The 24603-nt window shown below is 39.3% G+C and overlaps 1 protein-coding gene across 1 annotated transcript in view; it reads left to right on the plus strand.

Annotated features, from left to right (window-relative positions):
• Positions 1 to 24603, plus strand: part of COL4A5 (collagen type IV alpha 5 chain) — a 90558-nt gene that overhangs the window by 14613 nt on the left and 51342 nt on the right. The window contains exons 2-5 of the mRNA XM_075513134.1: positions 11680 to 11739; positions 21707 to 21796; positions 23087 to 23131; positions 24492 to 24536. Coding sequence (XP_075369249.1) covers positions 11680 to 11739; positions 21707 to 21796; positions 23087 to 23131; positions 24492 to 24536 — 240 coding nt within the window. The remainder of the gene's footprint in view (positions 1 to 11679; positions 11740 to 21706; positions 21797 to 23086; positions 23132 to 24491; positions 24537 to 24603) is intronic.

The following is a 24603-nucleotide window of genomic DNA, read 5'->3' on the forward strand; positions in this document are numbered from 1 at the left end:
GCCTGTATCTTTATTCCATTTCCTTAACCAGGAAAGGATTAAAAACAGACTGCCAGAATGAGTGGTGTTATGACTGTATAATACTTGGCTTGCAAGCATATCTGAGGCTTACAAGCCTAGCTGACAGTTAGGTCTAGGTTTGTGTTACATTTGGACATGGTTATAGAAAGTGGTAACATCTAACACCTGTCACTTGGGAAAGGTCCTAAATGACTAGTAAATCTTAACCTGTAATGAGTACCATATGGCACTTCTTATTTGCAGCTGGAAAAAATCAGGAAGCCTCAAGAGGCTAGTGATTAGAGACTTGTGTGTAAAATTCAAGTAAAACTGAGACTTCCTGAAAAGCAAAGTGGCTTACTGTATACTGCCACTGACTGAATGTCAGGTACTTAATGCTTGTGTCTCAGTGCTAGTGTTAGCTGCAGAAATGTGTAACTGGACAGGCAAAGATGGAGGCATGCTTAAAACAAACCATTCCTCTAATTTGCTATGTGCTAGAGGATGGCTTGCATTCCAAGTTCAGCATTTAGAACTGAAATGAGCAGTAGTGAAGTGTAGACTGCCTACAGAGGTGGTATAAAACTTGTCCATCCCCAAAGCCTTCTATTCCAGAACTGAACAGCCAACCAGAGTTACTTTGTTTAGGGTATTTCTCTATTAATGCTGTCTGCTTAGGGGTTCACACAGGTGCTGCACTGCCTGCTGAAGAGGGACATGCAGTGTTTGGCATCTGTCAGTTCATGAACTTGGAGTCGAAGTGGGCTAGAAGACCAGCTGGTAGTTTATGTTCTGTCTTTAGTGCTCTTTGCTTGCACTATTTACCAAGAGGTGTACTTGCCAAATCTAAACATAGATGCTTTTTAAGATGCTGCCTCTGGATGGCAGCATAAAGGTAGTATTTAACCTGAGTTGCTATTAAAGGAAATTTTTGCAAATTCATACGGCATGATGTGGAGCTGTTTGGAAATCTGTGTTCATTAGGACAGGAGTAAAAGTACTTGGCTTCTCAGGTCTCTTCAATTTTAGCTTTGAAATGCTTGTGGGAAGGGCAGTGGAGCTTGGTATGATTATTTTGCTTTCTGTGTGTCCCACCCAGTAAAATATACTACACTGAAGCCCATTCTTTGTCTTGTAAGACTAACAGACCACAGAAATGTAAGAGTTTTCAGAACTGGTGAGAACTGTCCATGTCGTTTTCCTTGCCTACAGTTTGAGTGCAAGGCTGGCAAAACTCATTAAAGCAGAGCGGCAACAATCATTTTTGAAGATGGAATGCTTTGTAGAAAATGAGAATGTGCTACGGTGAGTTGCAGGGGCTAACTCTGTTCCTTGTGCTGCCTGCTTAAAGTTTCTTCAAGTCCTGAAGAGTTCTCAGTCTTCCCCCTCTTAAAGCCAAGTATGGAGAAAGAGAGCAACATCTGGGATAGCAGGGAAGTTGACTGGATGCCCAGCTGGGCTCTTGCACTTTCTGTCCTCTTCCCTGGTTCAGGAATCAGATACAGAAAGATTCTGTCAAGCTGCAGTACCTCCTGTTCCGGGGGGATAACTTCTGTGCTTGTTGCTTTCACCTTAGTTGTTAAAAAAAGGAGGTGGGAACCTCTAACTTCTGGGAGATTAAAAACTGTTTCTGTGTAAGCTTCTTCCTGTTGACTTGCAGCCCCTCTGGGGCTTGCTAGGGATGAGTCCTTTCCGTTTTTTTTCTCTTTCTAGAAACTCCGATCAGCAGTTCAGGCATTTGTACAGCCTGCCCTTCTACTTCCCTTGTTTGCCAATTGATTCTTTTGCACAGCAGTAGCCAAAATCTGTAGGCGAGTGCTTGTATAGATCGTATCTCTGAACCTTTCTTAGGAGTTTCCAGGAAAAGAGAGAGAAATTGTTCTCTCCGTTGCTCTCGGGTTTATAGAGAGAAATCTTTATGGGCAAATAGCTGCAGTTTGGGGATAAATGAAAGTTAAACAAGTTTTTGGGCATTAATTCAGTGAAGAGACTCTGAGTCCGAAAGTTGTCTGTGGTTAGACTATGTCTGCTGGTCTAAGGAAAGATCTATTGCTGCAAATAGTACCTTTATTTTAACTCAAAACTGCTGTGAAAGATAACCTTTAGAGAGGACTGTGTGTTAAAAAGCTATAATTAGTTCAGTTTAAAGCAGTAAAATTCCGTATCATTTTAATACAAAGTACAGGCAGAAAAATTCAATCCTCTTTAGAAAAGAGCTCGCCTCTATTTCTTGTGGCACAATATTTTTAACATAGACATACTTGCTTAAAGTTTCAGATATTCTGAAGGTAGCTATGCCAAGGCTCTCTTGCCTTTTTTTTTTTAAGTAGCCCTTTAATTCCAATCCAGTCATAGTAACTGTATGCCAAGAGAAAATTTATTGATCCATGAACTTTCTGTATAATCAGAACATTCATTTAGGGTGTGGTAACTGGATTTAGTGGGTCTCTTACAGTTATGTTTCATGTTATTACTATAATATAAGCTGTTCAGGTGTCTAAATAGCAAACAATCTAGTGCTGCCCTTTAAGAGGAAAAAGAAGGGCTGTTTATCCATCAGGTGTCTCAGAATCTGTTTTTAACCTGCCTCTGTTGTGTACTCATTCACAGTGGCCAGAACTGTGGCTACTACAGCTAAGAGCTTCCTCTGCAAGTCTGAACAGATCTTGTATTGTGCAGACTTCAAAGATAGTGCCTCAAGGTATAACAGGTTAAATTACATATCAGAAGTTCCCTTACTTAAAAAAAAAAAAAAAAAAAAAGTTGGTCAAGAACTTCAGCAAACATGTTTTGACTCTTACATTTTTAGACCATGAAACTTATTCTCTTAGTATATTTCTCTTAGTACGTTTAGCTAGGTAAATTGAGAGAAACAATTACTTAAAAGGGTATGTAATCTTTTAATTCAGATTCTGCTTTAGAAATGTTACTGCTCATAAACACAATGCTTCAGTGAGAAAAGAACGGCCATTTGGATTATGGAGCTGTGATGGCTTTGCTGCCATAGTCGACTTCACACAGATATTTGAGTAATAAACTGTTATCTGCAGACTTGTACTCTTGTTAAGCCTAAAGAGCATGTATGTGAAATCATAATTAGAACTCACAATAGCAGCTGTAACTCTGCTTGTCAAATCCCCACAAAACCTTTTGTTTTTTGGTTATATTCATGTCCAGGCAAGTGAAAGGAAACTCAACTTGCTGAAGATAAATGGTGAAATCTTTGACCTGCATGAGTAGTAAATCCTTAGCTAGATAACTGTGCAGGTGTTTTGTTACACACATCTTGGCAAGCTAATAAATGTGAGTATGTTCTTTAGGACCACCACCAAAATAAAGCTTAATCTTTGCTTGGAACTTAAAGGCTGAATTTCTTTTCCGTTATAAGAAGAGGTATGAATAATTGAATTTGAGACTTGTGCATGGTTATAGCAGGAAAAGTACTGTAGTCTTCCTCCTAGGGTAAAGGCATTTGTAACTGATGCTTTTCTGTATGTTGAATTTGCTGATTTTAATCAGAGTGAATTTCTAACAGCAGAGTCAGTCTTTATATTGATAGACTTCTCCCATATTTATGCTCTCTTTTTCTCTAATGTTAAAACATTCTTATGTTCCTGACTGGTAAGCTCTCGTATTCGAATGCAGAGTGTGATATTAGTAGCGTTTAGGCAACTCCTGTGGCAGCTAGAGTAACTATGTGAGGTGCAGGATTTGTCCACTGTGTATAAGCTTTATTCTAGGAATCGGTCTTCCACAGTTGTCCAACAAGTAGTTGCAGTATCTACTGTGAAAATTCTCTTCTACCAACGTTAAATCATGAACAAGAGCAAATGATGAGACGTTGCAATTCAGCTTGGGAATCTGCAATTTCCACAGTTTTGTGAACCACAACACACTTAAACTGCTTCTTGGCAGTAGAGTTGCACGTATTTGAGCTAATCTAGATATTGTAGGAGTTCCAAGAAATAAGTTTATCTTACCAAGTGTGTGGTCTAGAGACAGACTTGGTGAATTCTGAAGTCCTATTTCATTGTTTTCTGGACTAGAAGACTTCAAAAACATGGATTTTGAAGCCTAATTAACACTTCCATTGTTTCTAGCCACTCTCCCCCTTCCTCTTTGGCAATAAAAACCTGGTGGGGGTGATGCACGCTGTGCAAGAACTTGAGGGGTTTGATGTACCTGTAGTTCTTTTGACACTGGGCTTTGTGGTTTGATAGGACTCTCTCTATCAGAATGCAAGACTCAGTGTTTCATCCAGCTTTTTTTTCTTTTCTTTGCTCTCCAAAGAAAGTAGTATTGTGTTAGTTATTACCTGATTAGCTTGCTAACAAGAATAGCTGTCATGTGATGCTAGTAAATACTGAAGGGAGAGACCTGAGGTGCTTGATAGTGAATCTAAAACTTAGTAGTAGGAGTAAGTGCTCTTTATATTAGCTTTTTATAACACTTGGAAGGAAAGGCAAAAATAAAGCCTGAAGTATTTAGTCTACTATGTGTCCATCCTGAAGTTGAGATTATACCTTTGAATAACAGTAATTCATTGTCTGAGTAGCTGTACGTTAAGCCTGCTGCAGGTAGTAGAATGACTCATAAGCACATCAGCCTTGCAGAAGCACTTCTGTTACTCATATCTGTGAAAAAGTATACGGGATTGAATTGCAAGTTTCAGGTTCAAGAACTGTTAGGGGAGACGGACCATGTGCTGTATGGAAGCCCTCAAAGTTGAATTGCTTTTGAGTGGGTTTTATGACTGGTTCTTCCTTTGACCATTCTAGTGAATGGGAGCCTTAGTAAAACCAAACCATCACAAGACTTGATTATATGTATTCAAATAAATCCTAGTGAAGTTATTAGAAAAAAAGTATGGGAACATACAAATACAGGACACGAACAGCAATTTCTGTATAGTGTGGCTTGAGTGCATATTAACATTTTTTCTAGCCTTTGCTGCTTGCTCTCTGCTCCTCCCTCACAAACTGTGGAGTATTGTTCCACAGTTCAGTTATGCTCCTGTGATCAGAGTGTGTTGCAGAGTTTTAAATTTGCTTTAAAATTCTGGCCAGCTTCTCTTAGGCAGAATTTATTTCAGTGATTTCTGTACCTCATTTCCCTGCTGGAGGGAACTTTTCTCACCTGATGAGGTAGCTTACAATGTTGTGGTGTCAAATAACTGTCTGGTTCCCTTCAGGACAACATCTGTTTATGAAGCTGGTGTGTGCATGTTAATCCCAACAGATGTTGCATGCTGAAGCTTGGTGGTCATTTAAATCTCTAAGGGAGTCTTAATACATTACAGGCCACACCAGTATTTAAAATCAGTGGCTGTACACAATCAGGTTTTGATTCTTACTCTTGCTGCCATCAGAACCAAGCTGTCAAGAAAAGCATGTAGTCTGTCAGTACAAATTGTATTTCTAGGTAGGTTCAGTAATGTCGCTACACTCTGCTTGAAATGAGAGGGGTTATCAAACAAGAAATTCTGGATTCATGATAAAATAATACATAAAGAGGATGTTGGAGTAAAGAAATTGCTCAGTCTGTAAATGTTCAGACTGTTTCTTGTTTCTTATCCAACTGTTTGGTATCTGGATTGAGAATTTGTTTGTGAACAACTTGGGTCATGTCAGAACTCTTCTGATAATTTGCAAAGGCACCTTACTGTGCCTTTGCAAATTCACCTACTGTGCTTCTGTAAGAAGTTGCACCTCTTTCTCTTGATTATTAACTTCTAATTTGTAAATTTCAAGCTCTATAAATAGCTGGCTTCCCTCCCCATCCCTGTAATCTTTCCCATGGAAATAGTATTAAAATATTGTTAAACTCCTATATGGTCAAGTACTTATACATTATTGAAGTATTAATACATACTGTAGTTTGGGGTTTTAGATATTCCCTACACTCCTCCCTACATGCACACAATTAATTCTTTAGTTTCCCTGCAGCTGCGTGTGTGTAATGGTAAATCACTACTGAAACACAACTAAATTTCCCATCTAAATCTTTTAGTTAGGCAGCCTAATGTGTTGCTTAAATTGTGCTGTGTTACTTTGATTCTGACAGACTAAGATATAAAGTCAGGCTAACCTACCTGAAGCCATTAACCAGTCCTCTATAACTTTTATTAACTTGGTCTTAGTAATGAATAAAAGAGATTCTCTTTTCCCTTCACAGTTTTAGGAAGTCTCAAGTTGCTGTTCTTTCCACGAATAGCATTCACCTGCCTGGTGGTTTTTAGAAATACTTTGTCCAGTACTGTTGTGAATGGCAGCTGGGAGGTGGGGAGGGAGTGGAATATGCTGAAATTGCCTTGTAACTGACATCTCTAGGCCTGATGAGAAAGGAGGGGAAGGTGCCCAGTACAAAAGGCAGGCTTCTAGCCAAAACAAATTTTGAGGATAACTTAGACGTATTCATTTCACTAAGCTGACTGTAACAAACCTGTGGCCAAGAGTAAGAAGTGACTTTGATTTCAAATGTGTACTTTTTTTCTTCAAACTGAAAAACAAACAAAAAACCCCCATTCTGTTGGTGGCATAAAGCAGTTTTCCTCAGTCCATGTAAGACACAAAAGACTGAGCTTGTTCTAGAAGAATTATCCTTTGACCAGTAAACCAATACCATTCCTCCTTTTATATACTAATGAAAAGAACTTGCTCTCCACACACAGATTCAATGGGGTAGAAGCTGTCAGGAAAATCCAATGAAAGGATTAGCTAAACTCGAATAGATTAATTAGAGCCCTTGATTGTGTCTTGCTATGCAAAAGTCACAGCAAAGGCAATGCCAATGATAGTGAGTTCATCTTTACAGGTACGTGGTGGGGAGTGGGGGGAGGCAACAGGAATACAGTAGGTGAGAAGCAAATCTGAGCAGTTTCGGTCTTGTTCTTAAAAGCTGCCTCAATTCCTTATCCATCTTCGTGTAGTTGAAAACTAAAAGACTTTAATAGGCATGGAGATTGTGACCAGCTCCTTATGATCAAGCCACAATTCACTATTACATCCAATATTTTTTACCATCTTTCCTGTCACATAAGATAATGTGTCCCACTGGCCAGAGCTAGGAATTGAACTACTAGTGAAGGCTTCTGGCTGCCTAATACAAGGCAGGTGACTTGTTCAGTTCCCCGACCTGTAACAAATGTACCAAGTGTAACTTGGAGTTCCACTGAGGTTTGGAGTCATTTAATTTTCCATGTCTGAAAACCCAGTAAGTCACCTAATTTTCAGAACTAGTGATGATTCAGCTGTTGCTAAGGGCAAACTACTGATCATAGCCATGTAAATCTTGCTCTTAATGTAGATTTTTCTATGCTTGAAATGTTGTAGTCATTGTATCTTCTTTCTTTGTTTGATTGACGTGTAGATAACTTATTGCTCGTGTGCAGGAGAAATTCCAAGCATTGCTCTGCATAGTATGGAGCCTGGATTTTCTTTGCATTAATATGAGATAGAGAATTAAATCTGTGACATCAGAAATCTCTAGCCTATGGCTGCTGAGTGGCTTTCAAACTTGGACTAGCTTGTTATGCAGTATGCATTCTCCTGTAGCACAGTTTTTGTGCCTGCTTTCCCAAGTGAAAAAGGCCTTGAGATTATTGAAAAGTCTAAACAAGAAGAAAGTTTTCACTTAGAACAGGTCATTAAGCTTTTTTTTTTTTTTACTGTGCCAACATGTTTTACTTTGTTTTTTATGGTGTACTGCAATATGACCGGTAAGTGGCATGAATTGATCTTGATATAGTATGAATTCTGAGGGCTTTTTTTCTTCAAACTGTTTAGTTAAAAAAACTTAATTTGGTGGGGATACAAGTTGATGCAAATAAGAAACACAATCTGCCAAATACAGCTTTTGTACAGGAAGATAAGTGACTCTGCTGAGGGAATACTTCTTGATAAGCTTGTGGGTGAATAGATCTTCCCAGGATTTAAGCCAAAATTTACTATCATTTGATTACAGTGGGTATTTGAAGAGTTTTCTGATAACAGAATTCTTTTAGCTTCCCTTCGGTGCTGTCTGGGAAAGACCATGTTCCCTTCCTGCAAGTAATGCATCTGAACTGGATATCCAAAACCATCTGTCAAAAAGCATCCAGCGAGTACACCTGAGTCTTCAAGGCAGGCTAATAGTATGCGTTAAGAGGCTGCTCAAAGTGTAAGGAATCCAGTCTGAACATATCGATGACTTTCAAAGATGGCCACAGGTTTAAAAAACCCCTAAACTATATTGATTAGATCAAAGCACTTTTTTTTTTTTTCCTTTAAACTACAAATAGAGCAAGGGAGAGAAGCGCTTTCTTCAAAAACTTTATGCAGGAAGATTTAAACTCATCTTAAAAGCTATTTTTTTTTTAATGCCACAGAATTGGGAAGGATACACTTTATCATTCAGCATCATATCCACCATTATTTATTGCCAGCATATGCAGGAAAGGTGCTCCTTTGTCAGCTCTTTCAAAATCTGCAAAATTAAGTCCCTGATTCTAAACAAGCTGACTTAAGATCACTTCTCTCTTTGCTTTATTTTGGGACACCCAGCGTTGAGAGGCTGGGTGTATGGGGAAGTGCTGGGACTTGAGAGAAAAAGGCTTCAGGGGAGGGGGAGAATCTTATGGCTGTCTTCTTGCTACTTAGGAGGGTGTAGCAAAGATGGAGCCAGCCTCCTCTCATCCTGCATAGGGTGGGATGCAATGGATACAAGTTGCAATATAGGGAATTCTGGTGAGATTTTTCGGGGGGGTGTGGAAAGCTTCACTATGAAGGCAGTCAGACACCAGATCGAGAGCCTAGAGAGGTTGTGGGATATCCACCACTCCATGTTATTCAACGCGCAACTGGACAAGGGCCTGCCCTAGGTTGCCCTGCTTTGTGTGATTCCTTCCATACCAAATTATTCCATGATTCCATTTTCTTTATTAATTGGATCTATTTTGTGTAGTCTTCATGCTGACAGGATCACTGTTGAAGATGTGTTAGCGCTAACAATATAGTTTTCATAGAATCATAGAATGGTTTGGGTTGGAAGGGACCTTTCAAGGCCATCTAGTCCAACCCCCCTGCAATGAGCAGGGACATCTCCAACTAGATCAGGTTGCTCAGAGCCCTGTCCAACCTGACCTTGAATGGTTCCAGGGATGGGGCATCTACCACCTCTCTGGGCAACCTGTGCCAGTGCTTCACCACCCTCATGGTAAAAAATTTCTTCCTTTTATCTGGCCTGAATCTACCCTCTTAGTTTAAAACCATTACCCCTTGTCCTATGGCAGCAGGCCCTGCTAAAAGCCTGTCCCCATCTTTCTTATAAGCCCCCTTTAAGTATTGAAAGGCTGCAATAAGGTCTCCCTGGAGCCTTCTCAACTCCAGCTCTCTCAGCCTTTCTTCATAGGAGAGGTGTTCCAGCCCTCTGATAATTTTTGTGGCCCTCCTCTGGACCTGCTCCAACAGGTCTGTGTCTTTCCGGGGCTGAGTTTACTGCAGTTTTAATGTAGAGATACAGTAGCAAAGGGCAGAGACTCTGAGTTTCACTGTCTAAAAACTTGCCTTCACAAAACTGTGTACATCTAACTTGTTTTGTGAAGGGGCAATGTAATCTCAAACCATCTTTTTCCCCTCCAGCTTCCTTTTCTCCCTGTTCACCCCAACAGTTCTCTTGTACCTGAAAACTCAGGAAATTTCTATTAGAAACATTCTCTGGAAGCTGTGAGAAAGACTAAATGAGTCTCTTCTGTTCCATAACCTAAATAAATCCTCCTTATGCTGTGTAGGATCTTGATCCTGCTTTCCATGTGTGTGTTCTTTTAGCCTATGTGTGTTTTACCCCTGCACAGCTTTTGGTGGTTTTTAATGAGTACTGATTTACTTTATTTTTCTCCCCCTGCCTCTTGGAGGCAGCAAAGACTTTCATGTAGCTCTCACTGTGCTATCCTTGTGATAAGAAACGAGCGCTGCTGCACAGCCAGCTAGGTAACTTGCTATTTCTTTGTGTTAGGCTTGTACGGTGATGCAAGGGAATATTGCATGTAACTAAGGTTAATCCTTTTTAAATGAAGCTTTGTTAACAAGATTAATCCTAAAACTGGTTCACAAGGAACTCGCTTTTTAAAAATCCACTTTTAAAAGTGAAAAGGATCTGATACCAAATTCACAGGATAACTTGGATTGAAGGAGGACATCAGAAGGGCATCTAGCCAAACTAGTCTGATCTCTGAAAACCCAAACTGGCTAGTAAGGTTCAATTTCACTTTAGGAAATGGCTCAAAAAAACCCTGTTAACTAAGAATTTTGAGTTTTCATATACATCAAATCAAGAAACTGATTACAAAAGCCAAATGGGAGACTTGGAGAGATGCCCTAGTTATGTCCTGTAACGCTACTGCTGTACGTAAAACTCAAAGCTCTGCCTTTTGCTACAAGGTGCTTTAGTTGATCCCGGGCTTGTGTAGCTCCAGGTGAGCTAAGCTACTTCCGTGTTTTCAGTCTGGTGCTTGGTAGTGTGTTTAGGCTAAGAGCCAGGACATTCCTAGTGCCAGGTAGGTGATGGGTCATGTCTCTAAATACTTCTGTGATAATGAAGACTAGAATTCAAGTGTGGTTGCACTTTAGATCTGACACACCTACCGGTTTCCTGCTTGATTGAAACTTAATGTTCTCTGTAGATCAATGGTGGGGGAAGGACCCCAAATGCTCAGTTTTTCAAACTTTTAAAGTATGTGCTGTATTATTTTTTTTTAATACAATGCCGCACCTGTTCTCAGAACAAGTTAAACCCTAAAGTGTTTCGGATAGTGTGGGTATCTTCTAATGTGGGTCATGGTTTTTAACGATAAAGGAGTTTGAAAATTGATGACTATATGTATTATGTAGAGACATTCTACCAAAAAAAATAATTTATTCTAGAAATCTCACTTCTGTAAACACATCTGCTCATCTCTGAAATTAACACGGAGCTCTGATGAGTATCCCATGTTGGGGTGGGGGTGAAAGAATATAAACTAAGCAAATGTGGTATGGAAAGGTTACCTAACTTGGATCTTCTTTGTGAATCAAGCTTCCATATCTCCCTCCTCTGACCCTTTAATATCTGGATGGCACTCCCCTTGTGCTAGGGACTGTTGTAGCTGACTTTTCATGCTTTGTAATAGAGTGTGAATGCAGCTAGATGAAATCTATAGGGTTTTTAAAAAACCTTTTCTCAGCTACTGAGCTGTGGAGGGAGGAGTTAATCGTGTCATAAGTATTTTTCCAATAACTATCATAACTACGCTTGTAAGCTTCAGGCTTGGTTAAACTCTGTGCAAAACCTGACATCTACTGGTGGGAACCATAGCTGGACTCGTCTCAGTGTGGCGGCATGTGCTGAAAAGCCCGTTTTGTTGAAGTTCTGGCCCCTTTGGCCATAGGTGTTGGATTGTACCTTGCCCTAGAGTAAATGGTGTTTAAGCATAAAGTCTAAAAATCTTGGGGAAACTGTAACTGTAATATACTTACATACAAGCATAGGTATGAATAAAGGTGATCAAACTTTCAGTTAACTGTATCTGCTTTGAACACATGTATAATGGCTAGATGACAAACTTTGTAGGCTTACATTTTAGACTAACTTTTGTAATATTATTAAAGACTTCATATAGTCTTATGCTGATTAAAAACATCTAATTTTTTTCTTATGTCTTTAAAGGCTTGCCATGGATGTACGTCTTTATCCAAATGTGATTGCAGCGGAGTAAAAGGTGAAAAGGTAAATATCTCAGGTTTGGGTTTTTTTTGTTTTGTTGGTTTGTTTTTTGGTTTTTTGTCTTGTTGTTTTTTGTTTTGTTTTGTTTTGTTTTTTTTTACTGGCAGACCAACACACAAACCAGTGAGCCATATGCCAACTTCGGATAACTGAAGCTTATGGATGATAGCTTTTGTTTCTTGCTCATGTCTTATTTTCTTTGACCATAGTGTGGGCATGCACCAAAGAGCATAGCTGTTAGTCTGACTCAATACCTGAAGTCGTTATAACTGGTCCATATGATGGTGTACAGAATTTCGTATCGTTATTTTCTCAAGAACGGGGATGGCACAAATTTCTCCAGCTATGTGGGAGTAAAAAACAGAAAAGATACAATTCTAGTAAAATAAAAAGAATTCCTATTTACTGCCGAGGCCTGCCTACCCTAACTAATTAGTGTGGACAAGCTAAGGTGTGGATTGTACAATAATGGCTATGCTAGTAATGCTTCAGTGGGAATTTAAAACCAGAGTGAGTATGGGTTGCTTTCCCACTTTTCTTGCATTGTCTGCTCATAAGTCGTTGATACTCACTAACAGGCTCTGAACTTGCACTTTTTCTTACTTCATAACTTGTATAGCTGTATACCAAGATGATTGCTGTTGTTGTCTAGATGTTCACTGGACTGTGGAAGTGACACAATTCAGATAGAGCTTTTCCAACATACATAGCTGCCACCCAAGTAAGCAGCTAGTTAATGGCCAAACATGTATTCTTGGATCAAGCAGAGTGAAAACCATCCCCAACCCAAAAAACAACCCTGTGTGGTTCATGCAGTGCAACAGGCTGTTTTGGGCTGCCCAGACAGCGTCCTAAAGCCAAGAGATGCATGTTGACATCTCAGAGCTTTCCTGCATCCATACAGCTTTGACTTCCAGTCTCACTGCCTGAGCTCAATATATCTATGCAGTACTTCATGTTTCTATCACCATTATTTCTTATTGGTTTACAATTTTTTCCTTTGAGGAAACAGGTGCCTAGCGTTTCCTTTAGTTACAATGCAGTGTAGATACACAGCTCAGTACTTGCCTGAATTGAGCCTCTTCTCAAGTGTGGGAGCCTAGTTGTAAGTAAATTTTGGTTAAATAGTTCCCATGTAACTGCTGTTGTCACAGGGAATGATGCGATCACTGCAAGGAGGAGAGACTGCCTGAAACACTTGCACTCTTAGTCTTGTAAACAGTTTGCTTGAGATACAGTGGAGTCTTCTTAAAGATGTGAACTGATAACAAAGAGTTTGATAAGCCTGTCTTATCAAACCACTTACCCTATCTTAACAAGGTTCTAGAAGGGCTTCAGTACTCTAGATTAATTTCTGGCACATTTCAAAGGTGAATTTTGACACTTTTTTTTTGACATTGCATAAACAAGTGCAACCTCAAATGAATAAAAGTAATGCAAAATAATCAGTCACTGCATTGGCACTATAATGTGCTGATACAGAATTTTACTATTGGCTGAGGTTAAACGAGGCAGGTGTCCAAAATTCAGAGTAATTCTTGGTGCCACACCTGCCATCCAGATAGGTGAAGTCAGTCCTTGGCATTTACTTGCTTTTAGTTCATCAAGTATATTCCCAATTTACATACCTAGTGAAGAATGGTATCCCCTTGATAGCAAGCTTTCTGAGTTAGATTTGGTTAGCCAAGACGTGAACCCAGTTGATGTGTTCTACGGGATCTTCAAATGCAGGTGGCTAAACCAGATGTATCCTAACACTAGTCACAGAACTATTTCAGGTTTAGTTTGAAGACAATTAAGCATTAGGCTTACGTTCCCAATACAATCATAGCAGGTACAACTTTGGAGAACCTTTCTGTAATTCTAAGTTGGCCTTTTTCTGAGCTAGTCACAGCTATTTTGTGAATTCAGTGAGCAAATGGGTATTGTCTAGCTAGCGTGGATAAGGAAAATCAGACGTAAATCTTCTGGCTTTCTAAGTAAAATGAAGTAAGTAATTATTTTCTCCCAGTGATTCAGCTTTCTCTTTATACTACTGTTACACATGCAGGGAGCATGACCCACTCGATACATTCCAGTCCTTCAGTGTTATTTAATGAAATTGTCACCTTTCCCTGGTAAAGAATATCTTGGGACTGTCTTTGAAGTCAGAGGGAGCTTTTTTGTCCAAGTACAGTCAACAACTGGAGCATATGAGCCTTGTTCAAGATCAAGCTCTCAAGTGTCTTATGTATTGTGGGTTTTGTTTCTACTCCTCCAGACTGTCCTAGCCAATTGTTAAGGAGAACTGCATAGGAGAAATTCTGCCATATTTAGTTTCCAACCTCTGTTAGCCTTTTCTGGAGTGAATTATAGCAAGTCCTGAGCAGAAGAGTGAGAAGCTTGATACCCTTTTGTGAAAAGGAAGTGGGGAAGGAAAAAAAGCCTCCAGTAAAACAAATATAACATCAGACCAAATATTTATATAATGGTTCTGCATCTTCCTGGAAAATTCTTGGGGGCCTGCAAATTGATCAAAGTGTAATCTTTTAATAAAATAAATAAATTTTTTTTAAAAATAACACAAAGGAAAACAGAGGTTCACCTATGGTAAGACTGCTTTCTCTTTTTTTTTTTTTTTTTTTTTTATGTCTGAGTCCTCTTAGGGAAGGGGGGGTGTCTGAGACTCCCACTTATTAAACTGATAGATATAAGGCAAGTTTCCATCCTTAGAATGGAATATTCACTTTGAAATCTGGGAACTGATTCATTTTCCAACTAAATCAAGGTAAACACAGCATAATCCTGAGGCATGCCAGAGGGTTTTTTTGTGGGTTTTTTTTAAACAGCCCTTCAGAAGCTTGCAGACCATCATGTACATTATGTAAAGGAACAATGAAAAGCAAAGCCCGTATTTCTTAAGTATGATGTGTTGCCAGTGGAACTGGTTTGATCATATGTGCACACACCTCATTATGTTAGTTGCCCTATAATTACAGTGCCCTCAGTATTTGATGTATTGATGGATTCAGCAGTTCAGCTGTGGGCAACCACAAGAGTTCTGTCACTGACATCCATAATGCTTTCTCTTATAAATCCTTTGGTTTGTTTTTTTACAGCCTTAAACTTTTTCTAGAGTCTTGTACTACTACAGTGTACCACTTATACATTTGATGTAAGTTTCCAAACCTGATACTATCTTCAACCCAAATGTTATCTTTATTCCAGCTGAGTGTAAACTGCTGCTACAACAAGTTTCAGCCTTTTGCTTTGTATTTGACACTTGACATTTGGTGTTTCTGCTTCCTTCTCCAGTGACCTCTGAACCAGGAGTCAAACTGTATAGCTCCTTGTCTAATTGGTGTATGAAGAGCATTAGTCAAGGAGCTGTTTAAATAGTCTCCCCTCTTTGATTCTCCCATTGAGAGTGTGACGATGTACTTGTAGAACTACTGGAATTCAGGCGTATGGAATCTGGTTCTGTACTGGGAAGACAGGAAAAGCCTTATCAAATGCACTCAGCTGAGCCCTGCATTTCTGTTCCACTGCGTTTCACTTCTGGCCCGCAACCAGCTTCTGCATCCAAGTTGCTGTCCACTTGCATTAAGTCAACTAAGAAGTGCTGCTTTGCTCAGCTTAGCAGAGCCTAATGCGTTCCTTTTGAGACTCAACAGTAGCCTTCTTCCTAAGTATCCTAGCATTCCCTTCAGGATATCCAAATTTTAACAGATCAGGTAAAGCGATACAAATTGAACTATAACAAACAGGAAAACTATTTTCTTATCTTGCCTTGGGGAGCCACAGCACTTATTTAACTGCTTCTACACTGCCAGTGATTCTTGTTCAACTCTGCCTCTGCCATGAGCCCTTATAGCATCAGCAGCATGTTAACTGTTGGAGAATCAAAGCACAGTATGTCCGTAGTATGATAGCTGACAAAAATCGGTGCACTAAAGTTTTCTTTCTCTGCTCAGGCCCACCTTACTAAACTTAAATATAAAATGAGTAGTGTAAAATTCAAACATGTCTAAAATGGTATAATGAAGAAAGGAGAGGAATTTACTGGAGAAGTCAGTAAAACTTGATTGCAGCTGGGAGCCAGTGTGCTGTTACTTACAGTAAGCTGCTCAGTAGTGAACTGGATCTGGTAAGAGTATTAAAACTAAAGTAAATGATTAAGCTGCTACATACAGATGCTTATAGGAATTGCTTTTACTTTTCAACTGGAAGAGAAGTGTATAATTGCTTTTCACTTAAGGAACTGGATGATGATTGGGTTTTAAACAAATATTGCTTGGCACTTTTGAGATTAACCTGCTTTAGTGCTTAAAAGCTAGTTCATGAGTAGAAGCTAGCTAAAGAAATAAACAAATATAATAAGCACTGCACATGGAGCCATTTCTAAGACAAACCAGTAAGACTTGTAGATTATTGGGCTGGTTTTACCTCAGCTGAAAATGAGATCCAAAGATGCTGATAAGATCAGCTCTACAGAGACTGGGGAGGAGGAGGAGGGTGGTGCTGAATCTCAGCTGCTCCAGCTGATGAAGACTGAGAGCTAAGGGCTACAGCAAGCAAGTGGCATGCATCTTAGTCACTAAGAGGGCATGTACCCCAAGACTACTGTGGTTTTGCTTTAAAGTGGTAGTACATGCTGCTGCTGAAATAGGCTTTCACACCTTCCCTTAGCTAGGTATTCCTATTTCTCCTCTGGGGCTTGTGTGGCCATGTTCAGAGCTGTCAGTGAACTGATCTCACTGGAAACAAGTTTCTTTGTAAGCTAGGTTAGTTTTCAGCCTGATCAGTTCCTTCATGCAAGTTATGTTGCAGCACAACTATTTTTGTAGCTGTGATAGAAATGTGTGGCTTAAGGTGGGAGGGACCATGTTTTTCACAGCACTGAAGATGCAATATACCCTCAAAATAACTGCAAATACATTATGCTATTTCTGATGAGCAGGATGGTTGGGTTCTACCCATTCAAATTAAGTTAAATTCATTAAGAAACTGTTCTTTAGTTATTAAATATGATTAGTCCATGGCCTTTTAAAGGAGAACTTCAGAAGATGCCGAGTTTACTGGGTTTGTTGATCACAGTGTAGGGGGTGCAACTCCAAAGACTCACACAACTGGGTTGCAAGTTCCTAATGTACGACCTCATACAAGCTTGGTGCTTGGGATTCTGGCAAGAACAGCTTGTAATATCTGAGCTCTGAAGGCATTTCAGATACTTTGCCTTTGTACACAGATACAAGAAATCCATACCCCTTACAAAGAAAGAATATATTATTCTTGGACTCTTGGATATAGGTGCTTGGAGCTCTGAGTCTTGGAAGAAAATTATCAGTATATGTCCTCAAGATCCCCATTTCCTTCTGCCTTTATCATGGCAAAATTTAGTACAGATGTGACCCAAGCTCAGCTTTTCTTTTCACTGTTGGATACACATTGTGAAGAAATAGTTAAAAATTATCAGATTTTAATCACTTTGACAAGAGCAATTACATGATCGATGTCTATGCTTCATAAATGTTGGCCTGAACTGCACTAATAGGGCCTTGTATTCTGAAAGGTTTACAATGCCAGCAAATGACCACTGACCATTAAACCTCGACTGCTTCATCTTACAAAAGAAGTCACAGATGATATTCTGAAGAAATTTGATGTATTTTGAAGAATACAGGTCATATGAGAGGAGATTTCTTCGTTGCATTAAACTATATCTTTAACACTACCGTTAGTGGCTGGTTGGTGTGTTTGTTTTGAATGAGGTCTTGATTAGATACTATAGTTCTGATTCTGTTAAGTTAGCGTTCTTCAAGTTGAGGAAGAATTTATGTTGACTAGTATTAGAATGTGAGGCAGCTGTTATTTTCACCCTATCATTTAGAAAGGGAGAGAATAATATGGCTGTCTGTTGCCTCACTTCCATGCTCTCCATCTTTTAATGTTACTACAGACATTTATACATTAATCTAGTTTTAAGTAGCCACCCATGGTTAACCGTCTTTAGACTCTTTCTCATGTTCACTGTTTTCATAGTAAGGGCAGGAAGCAAATACGTGCCCCTGTTGCCAAACGTTACAGCCAGGCTCTTACATGTATTTAGGCATCAAAATGGGCTATCCAACTACGGCTTTCCTGAATATTTTTTTGTTCCTTCTTTTTTTTGAAGTCTTTTTTTTTTTTTCCCCACAAATATACCACATCTGTATAAATAAATATCATGGTTTCTCTCCCTATAATTTCTATTTATAAATATTTAGATTTCAGGAACAAATTCTAGAAATGTAAATTGCTTGTGCATGCGTTAAAACTGCATCTATCCCTGATTTCTTAAATACTTGTGAACTATTATTAGAGTATGTAGAACTATGCCAGATTTTTCTGTATACCTGTTTAATTGACTATATCTTGCTGCAGCTTAAAGCATAATTTTAGGGTGTTTCTCAAATATTTTTTTTCTTCCTATCCCCCAAGCAGCAGTCATGTTCAAGCTTATAAGCTGATAGTTTTCTGTGTAGCTGATTGAGGGCAATTGCATTGCCAGTTACTCTGGATTTATCACTAAATGAGATCAGAACCTGACTCCTCGCCCATCCCCCAAGGAAATGATGGTTTATAGCTGATACATCTTTATTGTGCTATGGAAACAATCCTGTACTTTCAGGACTGGAAGATGAGATGTGAGTTGGCCTAAATTTTTCCTATTTATGTTTCTTTTCAGTAGCTTCTAGTCTGAAACAAAAAGTATCCAGACTTTCTCAGTTCTTTCTGCGTAAGCGAAACTAGCTAGTGACTGTCAGTTTTCGCATCTATAAGAAAATGCATTGCACACTACCCAGGGACTTCAATCTCTTTATATCCCCGAAGATATAATGTCCTTTTTTGGCACTGACTTTTTGGGGAAGACTTTTTAAATGTCTTTTCAGTCTCTGTGTGTTCTTGCAAGGCAGCAGGCAGTTTTTTCCTGGCAAATTTGTAGCATTGGAATCTTTATGAGAAGAGTATGGTATATGCAAGGTGTGCAGTAGGAAAAGTCTGGAGGCAGAAGCAATGTCTGAAAACTGTTCTCGCTTATGCCATCTTTCTATACACTATTGAAGTAGAAGACAATTTAAAAAATCCCCCCAACATCATCTGTTTTCCAGAGAGCTGGATCAGCTTGGTTTCTCCCCCTACCCAACTTGCCCACATATTTCTTTCTCCAACCAATTTTTTTCATCAAAAATAGTGATTATAGTGCAGCTATGTCCTCTGTAGTTAGTTTGATACAGTTCCCTTGGGAAGTGTCTGGTGTAATCCTTCAGCTGTTCCCAAGCGTAGTCCTTCACATCATCTGTTCACTCTTGGGGGTAATTTGCTGATAAACTCCACAGGAATTGCTCTGGCAACAGTTTCCTCATGCAAGGCTCTCGTTGCTGCTCACTTTCAAAGTGGGCTTGGAAAATACTCATTTCATAGTTTCAATAGCAAAGTTTACTAGCAGCATCTGTTGCCTCCTGTATTTCTCTTGCTTAACTGTTTGGCTTCGGATGTTTTTCTTTTGCTTTAAAGGCCTTGGCTTCCTAGTTCTGTGACTGCTTAGAGTGGAGACCTCAGAGCAGTTGCATTTTAGAGAAGAGTTCTTCAGCCTCAGATGACGCACAGGGCCAACCCTCTGCTAAAAGTCTGTTCTAGTAACCATTTGCAGATGTTACTTTCTCTAACAAAAATGTGAATGAGTGTGAACAAGATGAGATTAGTAGGCACTGTGTAGCCTAGCTAGCACCTGACACACCTGTGTACAAGAGGCATGTTTCCTTAGTGTGCAAACACAGTTCTTGCCAGAGCTTGCTCCAAAGTCTGGCTCTGTCTAATGTTTTCCTTATCTGGCACTCCCAAATTCCTCATTCTCTCTCCTTCAGGGACATACTAACCCTTTCATATCCTGGCCTGAGATAGTAACACTCCTCCAGTCTTGCTTATCACATGAGGTAGCAGGCCAGCTGTATAGCTCTATGCAAAAGTACAGCCTGGCACTTTGTGTGCAAAAAGACAGTCTGGACCCTGACTGTCAAACTTAAGCTAGCCTCAATTTATGATGCAATTTCAGCATTTCCACAGGGGAGAAAAGATGTCTATCCTGTATAAGAGAGCAATATGTGACCTACAGTAAAAGAGGAGTATGTTTACATTTTAATTAATAGGAAACCAACTTTAGCAGACCAGTTAATGAGCTGTCCGTTGCTATCCAAGGAATCCTTCTGAGTCTCACTGTATAGGTAGGACTAAGTACAGCTTAGTTGTTTCTTCTGTAAGGTTGCAGCTCTTGCTTGCACACAGCCTTTAATCTCTCATGCAAAAGGTTTTCCTCTTGTGCTTCCAAGGAAGCAGTATAGCAAGTACTGGGAAATAAGGCAGGAAGATAAGCCCTGTTACTTTCTCTGAAAATTTTTCTGAGATCTCAGCATCTTGTAAATGTTTTGAATGCAACTTGTAAGTTCCTGCCCCCCACAGTGGAATACAGAGCACCTACCTAAGCAGTACAGTGAGAAAATTAGGATTTAAGAATGAGACTTAACACTGCTGTTATGCTCAGCATACAGAGCTGCCTATAGCACATGAAGGGGAGATGAGCAAAGCCTTAACATTGCCCAAGTTCCCAACGTCCCAAGTTCCTAGAGAATGCCATAGCTGGTAGACTGCCAGACAATAGATGTGGGAGCTACTACGCCCATTCTGAAGTGGTGCAAGAAAATAAAAATTCAGGATGAAATGGTTTAAAGAGACCATGCAGAAGCCTGCACAACTCTAACCTAGCGATTAAGGTGCTTGTTAGGATGGGATGTTTCTTTGGCAGTTCCTGTAGTTGTTCTGAAAAAATAACTGGGGTAAATAAAAAAAGTGTTTTTGCAGGTAGGAACCAAACCTACCAACCAAACCAAACCTGTCTGTAGAGCAATAAGGAATAAAGCTGAAAAACTGCCTGTTTAATAAGCAGTTATATATACTGGTTGATGTAACAGAGCTGTAGGAAAGATCTGTTTACGTAGTTGAAAAGTGTACCATAATATATATATGCACAAAAAGGTGTATTAATTCTGGTACTTCCTAACTTTTCTGTACCAATTGAAACCTTAATATTTACTGATTTTTGTGAATTTATGACATACAAGGAATAAAAGTAAATATTTTATGAATTTGCAGCTATGCATATTCTGAAACTGCAGGTAAGTGACATTGTTAACTTACACTAACAAGTTAGAGGGTGGCATATGATGGTATATGGTATTTGTTACACTACTGATGGGCTATCATAGCTAATCATTGCATAAATATTTAGCAAAATATGGTTGCTGCTTGCGAGCTTACAATTTCAGCAGGAGGTGATGGATAAAAGGAATAAGAAACCTTATTTCTTTGCTGTCTTGTGTCTGTCTCACTTGATTTAGATTGTAAGCACTTTGGGCTGAAACTCTTTATGTTCTGTATTTGTACAGTGTTTAACCTACAGTGCATGACCAGCATCTTAGTTGCTTTGATATTACAAATTACAATCTTGCAACTGTGAAATAATAAACAATAGTCACAGTATAGCAGCAATCTACACCCTTCTGAGAGTTTTTATAGGTATTGCAGCAGAGGTAAGTTTTCAAGAGAGACTTAGTAGCTAATAAAGCTATGTTTTTATAGGAAGGGGGGAGAGTTCTATGTATTTAAGCAGCATAGGAGGAACAAATGGTTGAATTATTTTGGTAAATAGGTGGCTTAAATACTGGATAAACATCCTATGAAACATGTTTAAGTGGTGCAATTAAAGGCAATGTATGTGTATGTTCAGGAACTTCTGTAGCTAAGCAGGTTAGATGTTTAATCGCAGTGTTAGTTTGTCTGTCTCTGTGATGACTTCCTACAGAAAACCAGAAAGATAACGTGTTTTCTGAATTGTTCTATCATAACTTGTGCTTTTGTCATGCTACACCTCCACCACCACATATTCTTTTTGTAGGGTGAAAGAGGATTCCCAGGCTTGGAAGGACAGCCAGGTTTGCCTGGATTTCCAGGACCTGAAGGACCACCTGGTCCAAGAGGCTCAAAGGTAAGTCCCAATTCACTTGAATAGCATGGAAATGCGAGGTAGTGTTAGCTTGCTTGTAGTGCTGATCTTAAATCATTCCAGAAATCTTGACTGTCATTGGTTTAATAGTGAAAATCTTCAGATGTTGGGATATGACACAGATATTTTGGTTGGTTGGTTGGTTTGAATAGTCAACCAGAGCAAAAGATTGCTCTAGGTTTCCTGTTCTTCACCTACACCCGTGCTTGCAAGCACTACATGCATACTTGTATCTTTTCACTGGGGTACTGCAGATTAAGGTCAAAGAACACGTTTGGCAAGGCGCTGTAATGTAGTTTTATTAGTCCTTGCAATCATGCACTCCATCGCTTAGTTCACTGATAAGAGTGGTGTTCGGCTGTCAGCTGCCTGGAGGGGTCCCACCACACAGGTAAACTGTTGTTTGCACCTTGTGGCATTCCTGGGCTGGTTTTGGGTGGGGCAATGTAAATGAAGGCCTCATTGAACCTATGCAGAGACAACTGAGGAATGCTCCTTGCTTTCCCTGGAGGGTTTCAGTTTATTTTTATTTGCTACTGAATTATACCATTACGCTCAGATGGTGTAATATAGTATTAAAATGTTGAAAAGCCTTCCTCTGAATGCATTTATATTTAATATACAAAAGATTATCCAGGATCTGCTGTTTCTTTTGCAAATGCTCATAGTATAAACTAACAGAAGCACATCAAAAAGAAGCAAAGAAAAAAATAGGTAGGTGATAAAAAAAAAATGGAAGTTACACTAAAAGAAAAGATTAATTGGATATAACAAGAGTGAAACAACAGAGGGCTCTCGGACTAGAAACTTTGATTATATTTTTATTCCATAAATGCCTTTTCTTCTCAAGATTTTGATATGAAGTTCTGCATTACCATAACACAAAATAATAAGTAATGGTACAGTATCATTCACATTTAACCTGTATATCTTGTTTTGCCCACAAGAGGTCACTGTAGGATATTTGATGAAAGCACATGACAGGTATCTGCTTACAAGCAACTTAAATAGCTTTCATTTTTTTAAAAACATTTCCTCTAAGTCATGGTTTATCAGCCGTAACAAATACTTTTTAATTCAAAGTCCAATGCCCAAAATAAAATAATTTTGAACCCTTTACTCAGGAAATGACAACTAATATAGCTTTTAGTCCACTTACTATAATCACGTAGAAGAAATTTTATCAAGCTTGCAGTTTAATTTGATAGAAAGGCAGACTGAAAACTTGAGCGTGTGTGTTTGTTTGTTTGTTTATTTGTTGGGTTTTTTTAGGGTGATGATGGACTTCCAGGGCCTATTGGACCCAAAGGAATCAGAGTAAGTAATGGTGCAGTTTTAGATATTGGAATTATGGATAAAGACTGCGAGGCATTGAGTGGGTCCTCACACAAGTGGTGATTTATGGCGGGGGGGGAAATTAACTTAAATCTGAAGAGTAATTTATCTACCAGCTAGAAGAGATGGTATTACTTTTTATAAGTAACATAAGATTGCATGAGTAATGCAGTCTTAGGTATTGCTTGTGTTACTTCCGTAAACTCATTAGGGAGAGTAGCCCCAATACTTATTTGATCTGTTTTGCTATACAGGATCTAAACACTCTCCAGTAACTTTGCTTCAATTTATTCTGAAGTAGACACAGTATAGGTAGGGTCGATATGGGAGAGGTTGATTTGTCTGGAAATCCTTTAGGTTTTGTGCCTTTGCTTTTTCTTTTTGTCAGACCCCTCAGCTGGTGCCAACTGATGAATCTCTGACTTCAGTGGGACACATCCATTTTCCACACCATGAGTGTTCATTTATGTCCTGGTTTCGGCTGGGATAGAGTTAATTGTCTTCCTAGTAGTTGGTGTAGTGCTGTGGTTTGGATGTAGGATGAGAATAATGTTGATAACACACTGAAGTTTTAGTTGTTGCTGAGTGGTGCTTACACTGGTCAAAGACTTTTCAGCTTCTCATGCTCTGCCAGGTCCACAAGAAGCTGAGAGGGGGCACAGCCAGGACAGGTGATCCCAACTGGCCCAAGGGCTATTCCATGCCATATGGCGTCACGCTCAGTATAGAAACTGGGGGGAGTTGGCCAGGGGGCAGCGATGGCTGCTCAGGGACTGGCTGGGCATTGATCAGCGGGTGGTGAGCGGTTGCATCACTTGTTTTTTCTTGGGTTTTGTTCCTCTCTCTGTAATTGTTTTCCTTTTCGTTACTACTACTACTACTACTATTATTATTATAATATTATTATTATTATTATTATTATTATTATTATTATTATTATTATTATTATTATTATTATCTTAAACTGTTCTTATCTCAACCCACAAGTTTTCTTACTTTTGGTCTTCCGATTGTCTCCCCCATCCCACCAGGGGGGAGGGTGAGCAAGCGGCTTTGTGGTGCTTGGTTGCCAACTGGGGCTAAACCACAACAATTTATTTTCTCTATATATCTACATACTATTACTTTAGTTGTTCTGCACTGTCTTCTCTATGTTTTTGTGGATATTTCCCTGAAAGAAGGGTAAGAACCTTGATGATTGTCCAGCATGGCATTCTTTTTTTACAGGTGATTCAGATGTTTCTGTTTTTCTTATATATGCACAAATAGGCTATGTTAATAAATCCTTTTGCACATCCATTTGTACCATACTGTTTAAAACATGTGGTTAATTTCCTTCTAGGGACCGCCAGGGCTTCCAGGATTTCCAGGAACACCAGGACTTCCTGTGAGTAGGAATGGGCTGTATAGATACGAATCTGTTCCGTTTTGTCTTTCAGGCCCAGAAGAGCATC

This window comes from Mycteria americana, chromosome 10, assembly GCF_035582795.1.
Source record: "Mycteria americana isolate JAX WOST 10 ecotype Jacksonville Zoo and Gardens chromosome 10, USCA_MyAme_1.0, whole genome shotgun sequence".
NCBI classification, from domain to species: Eukaryota; Metazoa; Chordata; class Aves; order Ciconiiformes; family Ciconiidae; genus Mycteria; species Mycteria americana.